Source organism: Lutjanus erythropterus, chromosome 21 (assembly GCF_056507025.1).
Source record: "Lutjanus erythropterus isolate fLutEry1 chromosome 21, fLutEry1.hap2, whole genome shotgun sequence".
Lineage (NCBI taxonomy): Eukaryota > Metazoa > Chordata > Actinopteri > Lutjaniformes > Lutjanidae > Lutjanus > Lutjanus erythropterus.
Window position 1 is genome coordinate 21,675,652 of NC_139337.1, and position 24,581 is coordinate 21,700,232.

The window sequence follows — 24,581 nt, forward strand, 5'->3', positions numbered from 1 at the left end:
AGTTAGATCACCTTCAAATAAGAATAGTAGGTATAATAAGCTTCAGCTTCAGTCTACACCTTTTTGGGCAATCGAATGACTTATTGTTACCAATTTTTCCTTATTTATCTTTATGTAGAACTATGAAATAAACTACTACTACTATCGTAACACTGACAGTTGTAGTTGATTAGCTGTTTGGCCATGTATCATGTACAGTATAAAGTATATAACCTAATCAAGTTTTCTGAAATTCCATTTTTGAGTTTCTGAGTAATAAACTCTGCAAATTTTATAGACGTCTACTTTCCTGCTCGCTGAAACTCCCTGAACGCGTTCCAACTTAAAATATGATCTAAAATTGGTATGCAGCAAAACAAAACCTTCCTAAAAAACAAGTTTTGACTCCACAGACTGACACAAAAATAATATCATTCTCTGACACCTTTTTATCAGCCTCACCTGTGTTCAATACTGTATCTGTAATGCACTGAAGTAAACAATGTTGAAAATCTACCGAAATCAGAGCCAGGTTCATGTTTGAGACAGGTTTGTAACAATATCACAGAACCGAGAGACAAATGCATGCAGAGGTCCAATGGTATCAGTTGAATGTGATATGCTGCATTATAATTTCATAATTCATAAGTTGTAGGAGTTTATTTGATGAAAGCCAGAACTCTTGAGGAGAAACAGTCCAAGGAGTTTCTTATATTTCTTCTTCTACATACTAAATTAAGATGTACAATGTACAGTCCTGGCATTTCTGGCCTTTGTTACTGAGTTTGTGTTGCTTGCTGACACAGGCAGACAGGGTCAAGGATACATCTGACTCACCTCAGGCCCCCTGCTCTCCCCGGGGACTGGCCTGTCACTCACTTTGTGGTTACGCATCATAGCTGACAGAGGCACAAAGTGAGAGCTCGATGCTGCATCAACAGCAGCAACATCATCACCAAAACCCATCCTTAGCATGACATCTTCCTCCTAGTCCAGCACCAGCTCTCTACACTGCGGAGGGAAGGAGGGAAAAAACATATTCACACCAAGAGCCAATAATAAAGTGTCATTCAGAGTGAGTAGGAAGACCTAAAAATAGAAGAGTTGGACATTTACCTTAAAATTCTCCACACTGCAGTTTGGATGTGGAATGCTTTGCAATAGAGTTGTTGTGAATGAAGTGGGGAAGCCAGACCTGCAAAGGTTTAAAATGATTGGATGTAATACTTAGTTTCAAGGGGTTTATTTGGACTGGATGCGCACATCTACGCCCTGTGATCCATCCTAAATGGGCCTGAAGCTCATTGAAACAGCGTTGGGTTGGTGTAGCGTATAGCCTTTAATTGGTATTAGTTGGATGACATAATAAGCGCATGCATAGAGCTGTTTGACTAAGAGCAAAGGGGTTTCAATGATCACTGATCATAGCACTTTGTTCTTTCTACATTAAAAATGAATACAGTCACTGAAATACTGTACTGCACCACTTCAGAATACAAATGATGCTGTGGCCTATGCTGCGAACTAAGAACTATTTCACCATTAAACTAAGATACGTATACAGTATATGAATTAAATAGCTTGTTTTTTTACTTTTTAGATGCTACAAAGCAGAAAATTCTGTTATAATCCGCGAGTGGCCATTCACATTGAGCCAGGCTGCAAGCAATAATTTGGAGATTAAAATGGCAGCCCGTCAAAGAAAAAAATTTCTATTATAACACACACTGAATCCAAAAAACTGATATTTAGCATCTGTGTTCTCTATTTAGCTGCATATGTGGTGTGAAAATAGTGCCGCCATGGTTTCGCTGATTACATTTGGATGAATCTTCTGAAATTCAATCATAATAGAAGAATAAACAACGACATTTTGTTCTGCATCCAGACAGATTGTGGCTAGAAATACAGCAGTATTGTGGAGTACTGATTTTTGGATAAAGCGGTGACAAAAGCGGTTAACCCTTCAATGATTTCACCACCGTCTACCTGTCTAGACATCTTTAGATTCCACATTGTACTACTCAGACGGCCGAATACACCAAAAATAATAATCTCAGTTTGAGTTGGCGTACGAGGCGAGCTACGGCTCAGTCGACCGTGCCTTAGCTCACAGTAGTGGGCGTCTCTCTCCTTCTCCCTCTCACTCATTTTGCTGCATGCTGCCATTTTAACTGCTCCTGAGTGGCAGGCGGGAGGGCGGGGTTGGTAGCAGCGGCGGCCATGATGGTGGAATCACTACACCCACTCCCACTCCTGAGGAACAGCCTCAACATCAAAGCCAATTCACACATTGGGTTGTGTTGTGGTTCAGGCCAAAAACAGGGACTCCAGGTACAGGACGAAACATGACGTGTGATAAAAAAAAAATAAAAAAAATACAGTAACAACATCTCATTGCGCGCACAGTGAAACATTTGCTTTTGAGAATAAGCATATTAATTATTGTAAACTATTTTAAACAATCAGAGAAAAAAATCATGTCCAAATTCAAAATGCTCAATATACATGTCAAAATATATATATATTGTATGTCGGCCTTAGTGTTATATTTTCAATTTTTTTTCATTAAATCATGTATGTATAAACTAACTATAATACAAATTATGGGGAAAGTGCAAGCTGAGAAGAGCTACACATGCACTTTACTTTTATCTACTGAAATAAAAAAAAAAAAATCACAGTATCATAAAGAGAATAAAATATAATGCAAAATTACTGCAAGTCAACCCAAAGTAGGGCACTGTCTATGGCTCAACAAACCCCAAACATAAAAACAGCTCAGAAAGGTAAGTATTACTCAGCAATGTTGCAAAATACTGAGTCAGTATAAGAAAAAAATTCTTTGTTTCACCAACAAACTGCCTGTTCAATCATACTTAACAAGACAAAATAGATCAAATTTAAATATTACTTACTGTGCATGAGAAATAACATGTTCAAAAACAATCATGAACCAAAAAGAGCATGACTTACTTGGTGTTAGAGTACGTCACAAATTAAAAAACAAAAAAACATAATCAGTCCTCCTTCCAAGAGTGCCAGCGTAGGATTGGATGAACTAAAGCATGCAGACCTAAAATTCTCAGGAAAGTCAGATTACTGTTTCAGAGTTGAAAGACAAATGTCAGCAACATTATCCTGTCCTGATTTTGCCAACAAATTCATGCTTGTGGTCGCTCAAAGCAGATTGTGTATTATGTGGGTCACATCCATACCCCCGCCTCATTTCCCCACCCCCAACTCTGAAAATTAAAAAAAAAAACGAAAAAAAAAAAAAAAATGTCTTCCTTGGATGACCAGAGTGGCTCCTAACCAACTACGTTTGAGGTCAAAGTTCATGATGTCCCCTTGGCAACACCAGGGCAACAAGCTACGGTGTCTAGACAGGTCATGGTATCCCCCCCATGCCCAAACCAACCCACCACCCCCTGGCTCTTTCCGGAAGGAGGTGTCAGCAGCAGCCAAGTGCATGGTAAACAGGGCAGGGGTGGGGGTGGCCTTTGGCCCTCATGAGGTCGGATCAGCACCTCCACCCTCCACTGATCAAAGATGAGGATCCTCCATGCCAGGGCCTCGGTCAAAGGGGGCAGGGTCGGGAGATGAACTCTGCGTTTTCTGTAATCTAGACGTGTCCAGACCCGATTGTCTTCTTTCACAGCCCAAAATGGACCCTTCCGGTGCTGCTGATTACATTAGGGAGGACAGCCTCTTTTCACAGGGGCGCCCGGACAAAAGAGGCGCTTCCGTGCCCCTCGCCATCTGGTCCCAAAATAACAGAAAAGGTCCCAGAAAGAAAAAAAAAAAAAAAAAAAAGCCCAGCCAGCCTCAAATGAAAGGAACGCTGTTTGAATAGATGGGATGGCTGGACAGATAAGCAAACATACAGTAAAGCCTTGCACATTTACGCAGAGATTGGAAGCCAATCTAAATCAGCAAATAAAGCAGTGTACATGGGCTCTGATGAGCAGGTCTGCAAATCATTGATGGATTTAAGCAGAAAATGGAATTCTGGTGTGCACCAAATACAGACCTGTGCCACACATACATCATTATTATTGCAAGCTATCAATGCCCAGAGGCTCTTCTTCATCAGTTTAAACTAATCTATGTTGTACCAGCATGGACCACGTGGGTAGATTTGTGATGGAAATGAGAAGAAAAACACTAAAATATGTGATAGTTTTGAGTTTTTAATACAAAACAGTCGATAAAAGGGGGATATAATTTATGACATTGTACATTATGCATAGCCGCAACTAAAAAAGCCAAAGTGTATTGTAGCCAAAAGGATTTTTAACTTTGCATTCAGTAAATCAGCATTGTTGATTGCCAATTAGCAGTATTTGCTAATTCATAATCATAGTCTGCATGCTTTGTGGCTATCATATCCCCATTGGTTAGTTTCACCTTGTGTTCAGTCCAAGCTATGTGTCAGTGTTTTGCACATGGCATCATGACTTTTGACCATTCCTTTCACATATCAAATTATTTTTCTTTTTTTCAAGCGATGCAGCTGCTGTTTGGGCACAGATTATTTGGCCTAATTGCCGCTCATGTTGCCTTGAAAACTCACAGAAATCCAAGTGCTGATTACTAAACCTCTATTACGGCTGAAAAATGCTGCTAAATGGCAGTCTTCATAATATTACCGGAATTTATAACATTGTTTGCAGTCGTGATGAAGTTACTTCAGTGCTGAGATTATATCTATGAAGTGTTAATGGCTGTTTCGTGTATCTACTGTATGTTCAGTGACACTATAAACAGCACATTTACCAATATTATATCGATATCCTGATGTGAGACTAGATATCATCTTTTGAATATTGTTGGCATAAGTGCTATCTGATTATTATTTGACAAAAAATTCATATTGTTAATATTTTGTGAACTATTTTGTCGCATTATCAATATCCAGGTATTTGGTCACAAATTTATTTATTTTTGTTTATTTGATTTTGTCCATATCCCAAGCCCTATTCTAAACCTTACTCAGGTAAAAGTAAGTGAATATTACAGTAAAATTTGTTTAAAGTGGACATTGTGCATTGTGTCAGTATTTCACTATCATATATATCATTTTTAGATCATTATTACTGTTGCATTAATGTATATGCTGCATTTTACTACTGCAGATGTTTGAGGTTGTGCTAAGCTTAACTACTTTATGTACCATTTAGTAGTTTAATCTATAGCATTTCATCATATTCTATACATTCATACAGATATATATGTACACATTATATATTGTGGAATATAACCTAAATTCAGACATATTATTTGTAGGGTAACCCAGCAGAAGTACCAAATAAAGTATCAAATGAGGACATTACTGTTAAAGTCATCAGTCACCTTGACATCTTTGCTGTCAAAGTTGTGGCATTTTGACACAATCATCTGGGTTTTTGACAATCTGACATGAGATGAATGTAAAGTAGCAAATGTTATCAAAATGGCTGTTTGTCTGTCTTAAATAAACGCCTTAAAGGGTTTATCACAAAAAAAAAAAAAAAAAAAAAAAAAAAAAAAAAAAAAAAAACAGTCAAGAAGTCTTAATTTCATTCATTTGAAGTTTATATCCAATTTAAAGCCCGATATATCAGTCGACCAATATTATCAATCTGATATTGGCCCACCACAGCTCTATCACTATCACACTATATGTTGTCCAATAAGGGCCTATATTACATTTTTTGTTAACAGATTCTTTTTATTTGCTGGTTTTATAGGCAGTATTCTATGTATATTTGATCGTTTTCTTAATTCGGGTTTAATATATGCACCTAATTTTGCTCTAATAGTTTTTTTATTTAGTTATTTATAATTAAATAATATTGGTAAAAGTTTACTGGTTCGGTGCCCTGATATGGAGGATGAGTTTTTTTTTGCTAAAGTGTAAAATATCCTGCCTCCATTACATATATCTGTCAAAACTGTTAACCACTTGTGGGATCGTTGCAAAAAATGTGCGTGTACATATAGATTCTATATTCTCTTTATTTTATTGCGTAGAATCAAAAGAATCGGAAAATCTGCCATATTTTACTCCCTAATATTAATATCGGCCCCAAAATCCAGCACAATTTTGTTCGGATAATAATAATAATGTGGTCTGTTCACTCCAACGGTCTCTGTTAGATGTTTACATGTTTCACACGCAGGTACTTCAGGTGAGCTACAAGGTGTTACACTGTCACAAAATGTATAACTTGGGGCTTTTGGAGCTCTGTTTTGCTAATGCTGCTGATTATATGCTCTGCTATGCATGGCTTGTTTTTCTCTCACAGTCCACAAGGAAATTTAGTAAATAAACAGCCTCATTAGTGGCAAAGGTGATGCTGCCCTTGATCTTGAATGGTTTTGTCAGGAGAAAGGTGAATGCGCAGCATTGAGAAGTAAAGTTGGATTGAGTAGCCTGCCCATATGGGACCACCTGCTTTGTTATGAAAACTGATTTCATAACAAAGCTTAAAATCTGAATTCAGCTCCTGACTGGCACAAGTCAAGCAACAACGAAAGAGGCACCGTGAACTATAGCTGCAAATAATAATTATTTTCATTATCGATTGATCTGTTGAACATTTTCTCAATTAACTGATTAGTTGTTTGGTTCATAAAATGTCAAAAAATTGTGAAAAATGTCCAAGATGTCATCTGCAAATGTCTTGTTTTGTCCACAACCCACAGATATTCAGTTTACCCTGAAAGAGGACTAAAGAAACCAGAAAATATTCACATCTGAGAAGCTGAAATCAGACAGAAGTTTGATATCAATTATCTAAATAGTTGGTGATCAGTTTAATAATTGACAGCTAATCAGTTAATTGATTATTCATTGCAGCTCTACCATGTAGCACAAAACATATACTTTTGCACAAATTATGTAGTTGAAACAGGTACAAATCAAACAAATGGGATAACCTTGTTTGACCTTTCAACCTTGTGTCACTCTATCCACCCGTCATAACAGAGAAGGCTCTATGAACTAACTATGAACCAATCCACTGTCATTTCTTCAAACTCTGCCTGTGCCTGCACACAGCTGGATTACAGCTACAGCACAGAATTCAGCTTTAAATGAATGCACGTACTCAAGGTTTCAGATAGACATGTCATCCTAACTTTGGATGTAGATATGGGGGATTTATAAAATCCAAATTAATAGTATTGCCAGAACAAATTGACGTTTTAATAAATCATGTCATATATGCATATTATTGGTAGAGCTAGGGCATGCAGAATGTCCAAGGTAAAACTCCAAAAGACGGTTTTTGATAAAAAAGATTGTCTTATTAGCTTTAAAATTCAGAGAAATTATGTAAAGCTGATTTTAAGTACTGGAATTTCATGTATTTTAATGGCTTCTTAAATTTCTTAAATATAGAGTATCCCAGGTCTGACATAGCACAAGTTTTTTATGCAAGACATTACATAAAACAGCAATTCTGTGAATCGTTTAACTACTAACTTTTCACTCTCTGCAGGTCATGATTTTACACCTTTTCTTGATGTGCTTTTCTTGCTCATTTTTTCATTATAGATCACATTCAGGACGAAAACCTTCAGCTGTCTGTTTTTTATTCATATTTACATAAGTTACAATAAAAGTGAAATCCAAGAAAATAACAACAAAAACATAAGCAAAAGAGCTGCAGAGGATGCACATCTAAGATGGTCAAATGGCACAGATAAGTTCTTCAAAATGAATGTAAATGACAGTCTACAGGTATGATTTTTGACAGCTATATTCTGAGAAGAGTGGAAATTACTGTAGACTTCAATGTCTTGAAAGACCTACTTCAAACATGACAACAAGCTCCTCTCATCCCTGCTGTGATGCAGCAACACCCTGCAAGTATTTTACATCTGAGTTTTTTCATCTGTGTCATTTCTAGGAGATGCTGTTAATAGAACAATATGGAGAGAATAAACTGCAGCAGGCGAGGTGCTGTGATCTGTCTTCTGTTCCTATGATCAGCTCATGAGGAAAATAAGATGCGTTTTTTTTTTTTCCCCAAATCCCAAACAGAAGTACGATTTCCAAACTTCAGAGACGAGGCATGAACCTGCTCCATAAAGACTTAATACAGCAAGTCTCTATAGAGCAGTTACATGCCAAAACAAGGATCTGACTTGCATAAACATGGCCTGGACAGTCAGTTGCCAGCCTAATTGGTTGTCCTCACTCAAAAAATAAGCCTTTGAATGAATGTGAAAATCATGGAAAGTATTTAAACATGATTAAATGTCTTTCTTTCAGTATTTAGAAGTTCCAGCTTAATGTGTTTGGGGTAGGTCAACTTCATTTACTGGGGCAAATTCAACTTCATTTACTGGGGTTGGAGCCAACTAAGTATTAGGATTGCTTAAACTTTTATACTGGGGTTGGATCCAACTAAATCTCCTTGGGTTGGGCCAATATAATTTATTACAGGTTGATTCAACTTATTTATTTAGATTCAACTCCACTTAATTCAATAAGGTTGGTAAAACTAATTTTACAGTGGCGAAATTACACAAGATATATTATGTTGATTAAACCCCTGTAAATTCAGTTGGCCAAACAAATATGCTTAATGCTGAAAGATGTAACTTTTGAGTGTAGGGGATAACACTCAAAATGTTTAGGTTTCAACAAGTCTTCAGCCTGCTTTGTGTCAAAGGTGGAAACATGTTGCTGTACTCTTGCACCTGCTTTGGTTCCCTTCAGCAGTGAAAGTCAAACCTCTGAAGAAAAACACACACAAACTGGTGTGGTTGATGTTGCTTTTCTTTGTTCTTTGTTTGCTGAAGAAGTACTTTTTGGCCTTGCAATTATTGATAAAAGACAGTCAGAAAAAAGGCCAGTAGACCAGAAGAGAATACAAAATGCAAGGCAAGTTAAGGCCAAACTGTTTTTGGAGTTTTGTTGAGGAGAGAATGCCGCAAGATATAAATTCACTGGTAAATTGTGCAAAAGTAAAAAAAAATATTGTTTAAAATGTGAGGGAAGTAGATGCACACTGTAGTTATCAGCTGATTATTATTCACACAGCAATTTTAGAAATTCACTTAATTTATTTGAACTTGCTGTACCAGTGCAACGCTGGCATAAGTGTTAAAACTTTCTCCTCTATAAGCTCAGACGATCTCACACAGAAGTCTTACAAACAGAAAACTGTTTTATATTCATGAACTACTTTGCCACTTTTACAAGCAGGTAGGGTGGAGGAAAAAATAATGCAGAGGAACGAGATTCACAGGCGGAACTGAAGCCAGCTCCTCATACAGTGCTGCGTATGATCATATACACCATGTTCCTGCCCTGCTAAATGTCTAGTCCCTGAACAATTTTAGGAAACTATTTTAGTCAAAACACAAGAAAAATCAAAACTTTTCCATCATTGGGTCAAGCCACAACATCTGACAAATAACTGCCCGGTGAAATACAGTATTTCTAGAACTTTCTCTTCAATGCTCTGACTTCCTCAACTTTCTGGCTCTCTCAGTGAAGACAGCAACACTGAAGGGAGTTCTCTTCCACCAAACTCTCAATCCTGTATGTCATCTGCCTCCAAATCTTTGTTTATGGGCAAATAAAATCTAACAGCAGCATTATCGAGTCCAGCCCACAACTGATTCATTGTGCATGTGTCTGCTGGGGGTTGCACATAACTGGCAGACACCAGCTCGCTTTCACAACTGTGGGACAAGTGAAGTGAGTGTGACATATAGAGGGCAGGTGGTGCTAGTCAAGTGGAGTACACAAGCGTAGTCCCAATCTGTAGTTTCTGAGCTCCATAATTAGTTATTTTTCCATAGCAATCTCCAAATTATGTCATCAGGCCTTACAGAGTACTCATTATTCACTGCAACAAACAAGCTGGAAATAACACTCAATCCTATGGAGACCTGAGAACCGCGTTCCAGGGAGGGACTCGAGTCGCTGTGTGAAACCAACAAGAACCAACACGACACCTGGCATTTTCCAGCTAAAGTGGGCTGTTGCACACTGCTGAGCACAATGGCAAGACATGCTTCTTAATTGTGCAGGTTTGAGAGTACTGAGGGGAAAAAAAAAAAAAAATCACACATATGGCTGTCCTTATAAAGGCTTAAAACCCTATGCTTTTGATAAACATGCATTTAGTAATAAAAAAAGATGTGATTGATGTTTGGACATCTTAAAGACAGCAAAATCCAAAAGTCACTGTGGCTTAACGTCAGTTCAAGGGTGTATCTAATATGTGAATCATGTCCATTTACAGCAGCTACCTGCTCAGTTTGTCTGCTACAGTACTTATTCATTTTAAGGGCAATGCCCCACAGCATTCAGTTTATGGCTGCAACTAGTTAGTCTACTGATCATTTTCACGATAACTGATCGATCGTTTAGTCAAAAATTTGTAAAAAAAATGCTCATTATAATTTCCCAGAACCCAAAGTGCTCTCTTCAAATTGCTTCTTTTGTTCAATCAAGGGTGCAAAACCCCAAAGACTCTTCATTTACTGTCATAAATGACAATGAAAAGTCTCACATTTAAGAAGCTGGAACCAGCAAACGTTTGACATTTTTGCTTGAAAAATGACTGAAACGATTAATCAATTATCAAATTCCCTGCCAACTCATTTTCCACTGACAAACTGTTGCAGCTCTAATTCAATGGCATAAAATATTTCAAACATCAGAGAAAACTAAATCAAAAATAATGAAAAAGCAGAAAAACCTGTACGTAAGCATTCTCTATGGGCCCTACTCCATGTGTAGCCCTCCCCTTTTCCAATTCTGTGACCCTGAGAGTCAATGTGTTAAAAATATGATAAATAATAAATAATGAAATATGATATTTATGAATATTATAACAATAATATGGGAGACTGTTAGTGCTTCCACAAAATATTAACAGTGATATTTTTTTAAATAATCATCAGTAATGTGGATATAATGACTAAGTTGTTAATGACAAACAATAGAACAGTTAGAACAGTCTGATAAGTTCAGAAAATTCCATCACTTTACTGTAATGCAGCCTTTAAAAACAGGAGGAAAAAAAACTACTTCTGCCATATCACAATATAACAATATCCAAATGACATCTATTCTCATATCACAGTATCAATATAATCAATATATTGCCCAGCTCTAGTTGGCAACTATTAAATCAGTTGGCAACTATTTTAATAACTGATTTATCATTTTGAGTCATTTTTTCATTAAATTAATTAAATTATCTCAAAAGTGACTATTTCCTATTTTTTTTTGTCTTCTAATGAAAGTAAACTGAATAACTTTGGGTTGTGGACACAAAAAGACATTTGAGAGAATCATCTTGAGCTTTGGGAAACTCTGATCAACATGTTTAACCATTTTCTGCATCAATCAATCGAGAAAATGACCAACAGATAATAAAACTGATTATATTAGCTGCTGAAAGTACAGTATATGAATGGCGGGCTGGACCTGTCACTCATTACCAAGTTCTTGTTTATTTAAATAAATTTTGTTGTATAGTTAAGTTTTTCAAAGTAAAAGTTGTCCTGATGCATTAAAAAATACACATGCATATTCAAAACCATTCAAAAGTGATCAAAGAAAGTGATCACAAGTTCAAACTCAAACAAAAACATCACTGTGTTGATCCAAATATCTGAATGAATATTTTCTTAATCTCATTTATACTGTTGTATTTTCACATGTACCTGGTTTGTAAAATTCTAAGGGGTTTGTGAAAAGTTTGTTTTACAAAGTTTTTCTAAATATCCAAAATTATAATTTATTTATCTTTTGCATTATTCAGTCAATCACTCACTGCTCAGACTGAATTCAGTTTCAGGCATTTCATGATGACAGAATTTGTTGAATAAAGATCAGTTTCATTTGGCACAGAGCCAAGTAGGAAATTACAGAAATCGCTGGCTACAGCGCAAATTTAAAACAAAGCCAACACAGACGAGAGAAAAATGGAACACTTCACTATTGATGTTGCAACATGAAAAGCAGTCGAATACAGTTATGTCAAGTAGATGACCATTTCTACCTGTTAGGATGAAACTTAACTAATAACTGGTCGACTACAAGAAGCAATGGAGACCAGTAAACACTGATAATTAATAGAAACTGTCAATGCAAACAATATTTTTAAAAGAAATTACAAAGATAAAGCTCTTGGGAAGTGGTGCAACACCTGCACTTTGAGAATGATGCAGTGTCTGCACTTTCAGAAAAGTGACATGTGCCCCACCCTGCCTTAAAGTTTTTAAAGAGGGTAATTAGTCAACAGTTAAAGGCAGTAATCACCCAAAGATGAAGATGAAAGGACTCAAAGGAAAACAAACTGGAAATGGGCTGGTACCATTCACATCACAGTCGGATTCTAGAGGTCATGTGCTAAGTCCTGCTAAGAGCCTCAAAGGGCAAACACAGCACATTGAGCACTTTTGTGTGAGTGTTTAGAAACACAGGCAGATTTTAAGCACACAAACATGAAAAATATCAATTTCACATTTGGTTTAACGCTTTCACACTTTGTGTCACTGACACCCAGAGAGAAGGGCTGTGGAAGACAAAACACAGCTCCTGGATAAGGATCATGTTAATGCCTATCAATTAGGATCAAAAAGGGATTAACTGGCATGGTTGCAGCGGTGGGACAGGGGCCCATGCAAAGTCACTGAATACTAGGGGTCACACCCCCGACTTCATTAGGCCTGACCTTTCCACGCCATTGTGTGACAGGAAAGAGACCCTGCAGTCTGTGTTTCCCCTTTCCTCATCTTCGATGGCTTATGGAGAGTCAAATATGAGACATGCAGAAAAGCTGTTAGAGATCAGTGGAATATGAAATATTCACTTTCAAAGTCCAGGGAGACTTATTAGGTTACTGCAACTTGGTGCAGGTGGGTATTTACTCATCAACCCCCATCCTCCCTGCAAAGGAAATCATTTTTTTTCACCTTAGAGAGGAGTGAGATTTACTAATTAGTCATGGTGCAGCCTCCCCGTGCTATGATGTACCACGGGGTTGACGAGCTCCAACTCTGCCTTGCCGTCTTAATTCACAAAAGGTCAAATGGCAACGTGCAAGCAGGTATTTCCAGGTGTGTTCAAATAAGCCCCAATTAGGGAAAAATGCGAGCGCACCCTCAAGTCTCACATATCCAACTTTGAAGGAAACTTTCAGTAAAGCTCCTGAGCTGGGGAAATTTTAATGCTGTGGCATGTTAGTGAGATTTTTCTTTTTTTTACATATTCATTACATAAAGAGAGAGAAATGAGGACGACGAGAGAAACAGAGTTGTGAGCGATTACACAAGTCCATAACTGTAAATTGTACCTCTTACTGCTATACAGGGTTAAAAAAAAGTCACTGCAATATTATTTTTACACCTGAGATTGAATCGGGATGGTAATATTTTGATATTATATCAATATGGTACCAATAACAATATAGTATACCAATATTTTGGATATCATTTTATGGCAATATAGCAAAAGTGTGAACTTACCAGACTGTTCTAGCTGTTCCATTATTGCGTTTAGCCTCTTACTCATTCTATCCACATTACTGATGGTTATTTATCGAAAATCTTTTTCTGTTAACATTTTGTTAAAGCACTGACCACATGTTTGTACTCACTTCGTTAAGTTATTTTTCAACTGTGCTATATTTTGATAACCGAATTTGATTCGAACACGTATACAAACAACTTTATTGTCACTGTGCTTGTACAAGAAGATTCAGTATTGGTATATAATATGAGTTAATGTTGATGTTAGATTAAAAATCTCATGGTATTGATATTTTGTTCATGCATCTATAGGTCTCTACAACCTGTTTTAATTTTGCTGGTGGTATTTGGTCTAAAATACTGTGTTATTTGATATGGAGGCACGATAAATATTGGCCTATCACAACTACACTGGTCTATTTTTTCTATCAGCGTATATTAGCTTATAGATATCGGTGATATCTGATTCGATAGATAGTCAAGGCATTTGAGTTCTTCAACAAAATGCTCAATAAAAGTTTTTTTATAGAACATATTTGTTAAGTTTTTGATGTACTTTGCTAGAAAAAAGAACACTGGAAGAGTTAGAACGGTTCTTTTTTTTATTTTTATAGTGATATCAGTTATGCTATGGAATATTTAAGTCCATCTTTGCATCTTCAGATGTGCATAAATTACAGGTTATATGAGCATACAAAAAAAAGTTAAATTATCGGTTATCTTTTCGCTATCAGCCATAAGAAGAAGGTAATTATCGGTTATCAAATCGGCGGAAAAAAAAAATCCATATTGCGCATTCCTGTTTAATTTTATTCATATTGCCCAGTACCAACACTGTTATTTAAGGTAGAATTTGTACATTGAGATATATAACATATCGCCAAATAATGTAAATATATCAGGATGTTATTTATAAGCCATAACACCAGGCCCTATAAGTGGGAAAAGGCAAATAAGAGAACAGCTAGAACCGTCAAGTAAGTTCAGAAAAATACATCACTTTGCTGCACTGCAGCCTTTAAAACCAGAAAAAGACAACAGTTAGGCTATGACATGCCATGACGTAAGAACATCCAAAATCTAAGATGATATCTAGCCACAAATCAGGTCAAGCTGTGTAGTGACTATAGAGTTACAAGGACACTATGTACTTTACTTTCAACCTTTCATACCAAAGCTGAACAAGGTCTGGCCTGCATATAAACCACGACTGAGAGCAGGGTAGACCTGGGTTAGATAACTGACCCATTCTCAACCCACAGTACCAGGATTTTTCATCAAGCTTTTTTGTAAAAGGTAAAAAAAAAACAAAAAACATTTAAAACCTTGTTGACAAAACAAGATCTCTGGATTGGTTAGCTCTTGAGATCCATCAAGTCAAAAGTGAAATGGGAAAAAAACTGCTTGTAATTATTGTGCATAAGTTTCAAGAGACCCTAAAGTTAAAGTTAAATGCTCAGGTCTAAGATTTGTTGAATGAATTTGATGTTGAGGTCTGTAAAAGCTTTGAATACCATAATGTCTTTTAATTGGAATTATTGATAGGTAACAATTAATTATCTTTGGTTGGTGTGTTAATATTTGTTATGACTTAAAAACATAATGTATGATACGCCTTTTGATGGGTGATGTTTTTATTCTTTTATTCCTTTTAAATTTATAGTATGCATGATATATATCAGGGCACCATCAAAAATGAAACCTCTGTCTCAATGGTTAACCCTGGCTAAATAAAGGTTAAATAATGATAAATTTAAAAAAAAACCGCACGCATTAGATGATTTTACTATAGACACTGACTGCTATCGTAATGAACAACACAATCTTCATTAAGCAATCTGCAATATGTACAATGCTTAAATGTAACCGTTTTTCTGTTTTGGTGAAAAATGGTAACTAAAGCCCGGACTTGTCCTCTTCATTTGCAAGACTGCATCCAGCGGAACGTGTTAAGAACCCAGTGAAAGTTAAGAGTTAAGTAAAATAGCAGAAGTTCATCTCAGGCCAAAAGTTTTCCTTCCAGAAAGTGAGTGCTTGTTCAGGCTGCTGTTCAGTTTAAGCAGGCATGCAGCCCTGCACTGCAGTCAAACAGTGGTCACCCAGGCCTACAGCCTTCTTTGTACCGTTTATGAGGGTGTTATAGATGAGCACACTCCATTTAAAAGTCACTGGTGGATTTGCAGTCAAATTAAAACAGGAAGTATTGCTGAAGCTGTCAGTGTTACGCAGCTGAGTGGGAACGGACATGCTGCATGTGCACATCTTAGGACTAGCCTGGTCACAAACAGTGGAAAACAAATGCAGGCAAGCATTCACACAACACGGCAGCCAAAGAAATCAAATTATTTACTTACCTTTCGCAAAGAAACAAAAATAAGTTTTAACAACTAACGCTCACAGTGTTGTGCAATTTCAGGAGGGTAATGAGGATCTTATATTCAAGTGACATTGATACTGATGTTGTGGCTGCACCTGAAATTCAAAAGCTCTTCTCAGTCAGTGACTGGTGTGTGTTGTGGTTGTGTTAACGATAAACAAAGGATCTGCTATCTCCAGGCAAAGATCTTACTGTTGACCCAAGATCAATTTCATACCTCAGAAATCGTGTTTGAGCTGACAACAAGATAGTTCCCAAAATCCCACGCGATAAACAAGTCACTCATGATGTTATTCTAATATTATGGCATCATGAATAAAGGAAACATACTCAACTGTAACTGACTGGCAGAACTATTAGATCAAAACAACAAAAAAAACAACAAATTATCAAAAGCGTTTTTTGGTGAACTGAAGTATCGATATGAACGACTGTTTAATACAATCAAAATTTTAATTCTAAGTGTGAAAACGGCTGAAATACTTCACTTTGACTGTGCATTATTAGAAATATCCATATTGCCCGTGTCATTATTGGAACTTGCTATATGGTGAAGAAGGCTTCAGTTTTTGTACCATCCACAAAAGGTCAACAGGTTTAATCATGCAAAAAAATAAAATAAAATAATTAAAAAATCACTTGGTAGTTCCAACCTGCCTCATTCCCTCATGAAGCCACAACACATGCATAAACCCAAAGTCCCTTTTCTCTCTCTATTTTCATGGCAACAGAGCAGAGGCCCAGCTTAATATGTTATTGACAGCCACTGTTGTGTTACGTGGCATCAGAACACAGTCTGGCTTTCACACGAGCTCTTAACAGTGGACGAAAACAAGCATTCAAGAGGGTAAAGGTCACCTAAACCATTCAGTGAGTCAAGTTAGCAGTTCTACATCACAATATACAGTACATTTAAATAAATGTTGCACTGGGTGGATTTTACAATTTAAAGTGCATTTACATCCTGTGCAACTTTATTATAAACGATAAAAGGGACGCTTTTAGGTATAAGACTTTTCAATTAATGCAACATAATTATATATCGCTTTAATTGCTTTAATTATCAGGAAGAGTAATATACAAAAAGAACACAACATTTTGTTACATTAATTTGAAATTAGAATATATGTATGTATATATAGTTACATATTATACGTATGGATTTATAATTAGCTTAATGTGACAAAAATGGCATTGTGCATATTTCAACAATATTTGTAAAATAAAAATTATTTAAAAATATAAGGATATAATATGACGATCGCACAAAATAGAAAACAAATATATACACAACAAATTAATGTCGTTAATTACTCAGGTGAAATACCAGAAAAATATTTTTGTGTTAAATAATCATTGTAACGCCCGACTCGCTTTTTATTTAATGTGCTTATATTATAATTTTTATAAATGCTAAAAAACACAATGTAATTATGTTGTGACTTAATAATACCTCTAATATTCATGTGATGAAATTTTCAAACTGCAAAATCAAATCACACAAACGTATCAAAAAATTATATTTTCACTGCTTTTGAAAATATATTTTTATTCAAGTACACTGCATGATGTACTCGTTTCCTTTTGTTTCTGATGAATTCGACGCTTGGATCTTTTCTGCATCGAAAAATACAAAATAAACAGCACAAACTGTGCGTCACACACAACATCAGTGAAAGTAATTTCACTTTGTGTGCTATGATAAAATTAAACTATAATATTATGTTACCGTAATATATTTTTACACACGTGGAATTTAATTATCGCTTCAACATTTTATCGAAGTCTTTATCGATGTGCATTTTTAGTAAACCATATTAAATATTCCATCAAAATCATTGGTAAGACAGACAAAAAAACAGGAAAATAAAACAGTGAAAATTCATGATAAAATCAATGTGTTCGTCCAAATAAAAATGAACCGCGCTGCAAGAAGTAAACATATAAATCATAAACCGCAATTCAGTGAAAGTATTTTTCACATGTAGCCGTTGGTTCAGTATTATTTTCAAATCTGCTCCATTGGAAAGTTTGTTTACTCCACAAAAGTCGTACTGTTTTCCAACAGGATTTACGCTGCGAGTTCAGATTTCATTTTCTGCACACTACATTAGAGTTCATCTCTTTCGCCTCTGCCTAAACCTAAAATGGACGCTGCTGGCTTTGAGTTATCGATGGCCAGGACCGACGAAGGGTCACAGCTGTGCAGTTGTGCTCTTAGGAGGGAACAGGCAAATGGATCCATGTTCTGGCAGGCTGCCAGGAGACTCCTTAAAATACAGTGAAGGCCTTGATTTAAAATATGCCACACCAATGTCAAAGGAAACTGCGTCATTACGCAGCAGAGGCTGGTGAGATAAACAACCCACCGTTTAGGACAGACAATGGCAGGTGCTGCTCTTGTACAGAACAATGCTTTGAAACATGCTCAAATTTTACTCTGTATGTGCACAGAAATAACCCAAGAAATCTTTTCATTACAGCTCAGGCAGCATTAGAGCCTGGATGAAAGCCTGTTTTCTCCAGACATCATCATGATGTTAGACCTCGTGACTGCACTGTGGGTGGAGACAGCGAGCCAATAGAAAAACAGGATGAAGATTCAGAGCCCGTCTTGCATCAGCATTTTCCGGCTAAGCCTCAAGTGAAAGTTACGAGATCCATATCCATGATTATCTTATGAAGAGATCACAAATCTGTGTTAATAAAAAATGATTGCTGCTGACGAATGAATGACAGCACTGAATTTGATTAGCCATTTCTCAGCATCATATCATCATGTAGAATTGGCTTTGCATGCCAGAGCTCAACCTCTGTAAACACTGGTCTTTGCAGAGGACTGATATTTCCCTCAGGCAATCACATTCGCTCACTGCAGCACCTTAAAGCATTCCTAGAATTGCTTTTCTCAACTTTTAACGTGCCCAAATGTGCTTTAATGAACAGGTCAACACAGATCTTACCATTTAGGGCAGACGTGCTCCAGTGTCAAAGACATGAAGGCATGACAAGCTGCAAGAAACCAGGGATCACCTGTGAAGAAACGAAAGAAAAAAAACATCAAACAAGTGTGCAGCTTGGTAACAGTGAAGACATGCATTATGTTGTCATAGGCAGAGAAAATAAACAGAAAGAAAACTAAAGGACAAGGATTATATAACGGTTCTTCATTCTTGTTTTGTTTATAATATTGGCGATTTGACTTCTAAAACAAAAAGCTAAATTTGTAGTAAAAAAGTTGCAATAAATAATTAAGTACTATCGCTTAACAATTTGAAAGCAAAGAGTAATTGTAATAATTGTTCTAAAAAATGCATGAGCTGTAGTTGTTTGTGATAATATTTACTTTAAAATACATTATATCTCATTCAAAATGCATAAATTAGGAATAGGAGCTGTTTTCAGGTAATCTGCATGCAGGAGGCACACAAATCCTCATCTACTCAGTATTGTGGTCAATACAACAAATAACAGCATCTTATAGACTCCTAAACTGTATGTATAACTGACAACTGTGATTTTGTTAAATATAATCAACATTTAATGGTTTGAAAAGACTAACAATATTGGAAACCATTCTGTCAAAAGGCCATAATCTAATAATATACTGTATATTTGGCCAGAAAATGCTGGTTTGACCTACATTTAGAAACTGCAACAAGTTACTCCAAGAAACACTTCTGATCATAAAATCCTCCTTTCCATTTTTTTTTTCTTACCTTTCTAATTGCAATCCCAATCATTTTTTTTGTCAGACACTGGACCAGGTTTGGGACAGGCCTGCAAAAATATACTGCACGTTTTTAAGTGTGTCTGTACGCTCCAGTGAAAACATAATCAACAAGAACTCAAAAACCATTAAGCAATATGACAAGACGGGACTAAAAGGAGCTGTCTGGGAGCAGACGAGTATGCACTAAGTAGGTGATAATGAAGAGATCTGTCCAGGCTGGTCACTGATATGGCAAACAGATAAACATCACAGACTCACTGAGCGAAAGTAACTTGTAATGTCAGATTGAGGCTAGGAGCACTTTTAGGAGCCAAAGTTAATATTGCCTTTACATTCTCTCACTGAAAAGTGGACGGTGGAAAGAATTTTGCAGCTGCTCTGACTTTTAAAAAACACAGTTCATCATATGTTTGTAAAGCTGTACAAAATGAATACAAAAATCTTTCCTCTACTTTAAATGAAATTTAGTGCTTCACGAAGTCCACTCAATGACAGGTTGTGGTTTATAAAACTAATTCTGTGAAACTAAGACGATTATCTTCTCCAACTATCATCTTGCGTACCACTTTTTACATTAAATTGAAATGCTTTTAAAGATATTTTTCGCTATCATTATGCCACTAAACTGAGTACAAAGCAACAAACATTAAAATAAAATGCAACCTGTCGCATTTTATTATCACTTACTACTTATAACCTTTCCCCTCTAACTGATGAGCAATGCAATCTACTAGATTTTGCAGTCAGTAATTAGTCCGAAATCCGCAGAATGTGCTCATTTTAGAGCTGCAACCATTAGATCGATTAGTCGTCAGCATTTAAATTAATTGCCAACTATTTTAATAATCGATTAATTGAGACGAGTAATTATTTTCCTTAAAAAAGTCAAAATTCCAGCTTGTTAAATGTGAATAGTTTCTGGTTTCGTTACTCCTCTGACACTAAATTGAATATCTTTGGCATCTGAAGATGTCATCTTGGGAAACAGTGAACAACATTTTTCACCATTTTCTCACATTTTATGGACCAAACAACTAATTGATTGATCAGGAAATTGACTGACAGATTGATCGATAATGAAAATAATTATTAGCTGTGGCCCAAATGTCAGGCCTTCACTGTTACTGTGATTATGTGACTTGTTGAAGGTGCAGCATGTCTCTCATAACCAAGTTATTGTTAACTTAAATAATTTCTGTTGAATCGTTAACTTATTAAAAGTTAAATTCACCCTCGTGCACAAAAAAGCATCAAGCTGAAACGAAACCTCATTATATCCATTCAAATATCTGAAAGAGTCTTTTCTTGATTTCTGATAGAACAATATGAAGGTTCTATCTATTATGACATTTTCCATAGTTTTCTGATATTTTATACACTTAAGAGCTGATTGATTAATCATTATAAGGAAAATAATCGGAAGATTAATCAACAATGAAAACAATCATTAGTTGCAGCCCTTGCTCATTTGTGCAAAAATATTAGCAGCTGGTTTTACAGTTGCTAATTTATTTATCAAAACCATTCATACATTCCTTCACATTGAATAAAATGATACTCAAGTTCAAACTGTTGCCTTCACAATGTGCTTCACCACATGTAAAGAAATGCTGAGTAAAAATTATTTCTTTAAAGCTGCCTGTTAGATATTGTATTTATTTTAGACATACCTACTGTAAGTATGTGTAGCTGTAAAATACGATAAGTGTATTCAATGCATTGATTTTCCAGAGAAGCTCTAAGGATCCTATACCAATTGCAAAAATACAAATATTTCTAAATCAAAAGCCACCAATGACATTTAGTGGTATGCAGAGACATCATGGCTGCACACAACAAATTGCGGGATATCCTGGAAGCCTTTGGCACCAACTGGCAGTGTTGAATCAGACAAAATGGCTACCAAGCGTCCCAACAACAGACAGACACGCGGTGGTAGAAAAAACAAGTAAGGAACAAATTTCCATCAAGTCAAGAATTACATAATAACAATGGAACTGTCTTGTTACTTGCATTGACCAAAGAGTGGCAACTAGCGATAAAATAATCACCCAACCGACTAAACACAACAAATCTAGGTTAGAAAACCCGTTAAAGAGTTAACAGTCACTGTCCCTTCTTTCTGCTATATATATGCTTGAGCAGCTGTGCCCTGTGTGACACTGAAGTACAATGCATCACCATCCCTCCCATGTTTTTTTCTGCTCACATCAAGTTATATACGTCACGGGTAACAACAATGCTATAGCAGCCATCTTGCCCAAAAAGAGCAGACGCTGGGAGGAGGGAGGACAAGTCATATGACTGAACTGTCTGCAGACAACTGCAGTGACAGAGCAAAAGCGTCTAGACGAGTCTGAGGTTGAAGCAGCACATCAGGTACACATACAGTGTCGCAGCACAACTTACTTTGACTTCCACACTGTTTTTAGTCAAATCAAGGGCTGGGTGACACAGAAAAAAATTCAATATCACGCTAATATTGACCAAATGCCTCAACATCGGGATGACTATTGGTGCTTTCACAAAATATTAACACGAGTTTTTTTATAAGTAATAATCAGTAAGCAGTAATGTGGACATAATGACTAAATGGATAAAAGAAATTAGAACAGAACAGCTAGAACAGTCTGGTAAGTTCAGAAAAATTACATCGCTTTGTTGTAATGCAGCTTTTAAAACAAGAAATAAAGACAACACTTATGCCATACCATGATATAATGAAATCCAAAACAAAAGATGGTATCTAGTCTCATATCAGTACATAGATACAGTAGATATATTGCCCAGCCTTGGTCAAATCCATTTGGATTTACTCTCTTTTAATTTCTGCACAACAGTGCAAAAACCCATCAATATGGGTAGGAAATATTTCAACAATTAACATCTTCAAAAGTGTTTAAAGAATTGTTCAAACTGAATTCCAGTGAAGATCGCAACATTTCAAAACATAACAAATATGCCAGGCTTGGCCACTGAAAATGTGTAAAAAACAAAAAAAAATGCACATCATCATCATGAATTTTCCAGCCAAGGTAATTATGCAGCCATATTTAAAATTAAATGTAAATATTTGTGTTATATATACAGATTTATAGAGTAAAATAAAACAGACAGACGTGTCTAAAAATTTTTTTTATTTTACTCAAAGCTACTTGTCAGAACTTTATGGTAATTAACTAATACAGTTACAGAGCATGTAGCTAAAAGTGTTTTAAAAATTGCTTTTGGGAGATGAAATACTGACAAATAAACAAAGGCAGCAAATAACAGTTATATTCATTATCGATTAATCGGTCGACCATTTTCTCGATTAATCAATTAGTTGTTTGATCCATTAAGTGTCAGAAAATGATGAAAAATGTTGATCACTGTTCCCAAAGTCCAATCTGACGTCCTCAAAAGTCTGGTTTTGTCCACAACACAAAGATATTCACTTTACTGACATAAACAACTAAGTAACCAGGAAATATTCACATTTAAAAAGCTAAAAACATTTTTTCTTGAAAATAATGACTCAAAATGATTGACAGATTGTCAAAATTGTTGGCGATTAATTTAATAGTTCACAACTAATCGATTAATCGACTAATTGTTGCAGCTCTGAAATGATTGAACACACTGATCTAAAATGAACCTTATTAAATACATGCAGCATCAACCTGCATCACTGAAAGCACTAAAAAGTGAACTCCCTAACCCTGTTTAAACCTTCAATGTGTACAGAAACCAACCTTTCTGAGCTGCTGCTGCCTTCTGGATGGTGCACTCCTCTTGAACTCTGCCGGCGGATCCCCTGCAGAGCATAAACAAGGAGGAAAGGAAAAAAAAAAACATTTCATACAGGATTCATATCAGCTCACCCCTGGATCACGTAGATTAGTTTAGATTAGTGACATTAGCCTGTATTGTGTGCTGCTTCATCATTGTAAACTGTTAAGGTGGTTCAGCTGATAGGGTTAAAAAAAAAAAAAACACACAGAAGACAGGTTTTCTCCCTCAGGTGTCTGCTGAGTAACAGGTAGCTTAAGCGTGCGTGGGGTTAATCAACAACCACACGTCAGCAAAGGTGCGTCACCTGCGCATCCTCCTGAAGTAGCATGAATGAGGTCAAGCCTCCTAAACAAATATGTGTGAATTCACAAGAAATAATAAAAATACACATCATACGACTTATTTCAGCAGCAAAAAAATAATCGGGCTACTTACAGTTTGATACGACAGAGCAGGATAATTTCAATTCTAAGCTATTAAATCATTTTATTCAACAAAAACCGCACAAATAAGCATATTTTTTGATTCACATGTAATGCTGCAGTATCCACTATATGTTAGGCAACTTGCACTCTGGCGCCTGCCTTACCTGCCTGTGCATAAAGAGCTGTCTGCTGATAGACTGCAGAAGAAAAAACTTTCACAGCGTTTATCTAAAAAAATATTTTGCCTCAGCGTGGCGACTCGTGGGCGAAGGCGTTTCAGGAGGAGAGCAAAAAAAAATCCCATTTCCACCGGGCGGCTTCCTCGTAAACGTGCAAAGAGATGTAAAAACTCCATCTCCAATTTTATCAATTTCAGACAGACTCCAGACAGTCTCCAAGCGGTTACGTGCCTGCTTGTCCTGCGCGTGCACGCCGAATGGCGCGGGAAGCGGGTGATAACAGATCCAGACTGACAGCAGGAGCAGCCAATGACGAACAGGAGCCGAATCCAGCGTCCAATCACAGCGGGCGATAAGTACAAAGGCCCGCCCCTCCTCCTCCTCAGCCGTCTGTTGACAGTGCACTGAATAAAACAACAGTCTGAGTTAAGCAGTTCATTGCACTGAGATGTGGGTCACTGACTGCAGCCTATTCACTCCGGGAAAATTGCAGAAGCATAGTATTATTCATTACACAGAACCTCAGACATCAGACATATACATATACTTTATATAGTTAATTGCACATCACATGGTCTAAATGCAATTAACTAAATTGATCATGATCTGCCTGTTTCATGTGA

At 36.5% G+C, this 24,581-nt stretch overlaps 1 protein-coding gene across 4 annotated transcripts in view; it reads right to left on the bottom strand.

Annotated features, from left to right (window-relative positions):
• LOC146307633 (uncharacterized) overlaps positions 1–24,353 on the bottom strand; it is a 41,789-nt gene extending 17,436 nt beyond the window's left edge. For 3 of the 4 annotated variants that reach the window (XM_084747174.1, XM_084747172.1, XM_084747173.1), the window contains exons 1-5: positions 23,944–24,353; positions 23,315–23,376; positions 18,811–18,880; positions 1,096–1,174; positions 817–990 (exon numbers count right to left, since the gene is read on the bottom strand). In XM_084747174.1, the coding sequence (XP_084603300.1) occupies positions 967–990; positions 1,096–1,174; positions 18,811–18,880; positions 23,315–23,376; positions 23,944–24,134 (426 nt within the window). In that variant the 5' untranslated portion in view covers positions 24,135–24,353 and the 3' untranslated portion in view covers positions 817–966. Of the gene's footprint in view, positions 1–816; positions 991–1,095; positions 1,175–18,810; positions 18,881–19,566; positions 19,628–23,314; positions 23,377–23,943 lie in introns of all 4 variants that reach the window. The other variant, XR_014772700.1, reaches the window with a different exon arrangement.
• Between the last annotated feature and the right edge of the window lie 228 nt (positions 24,354–24,581).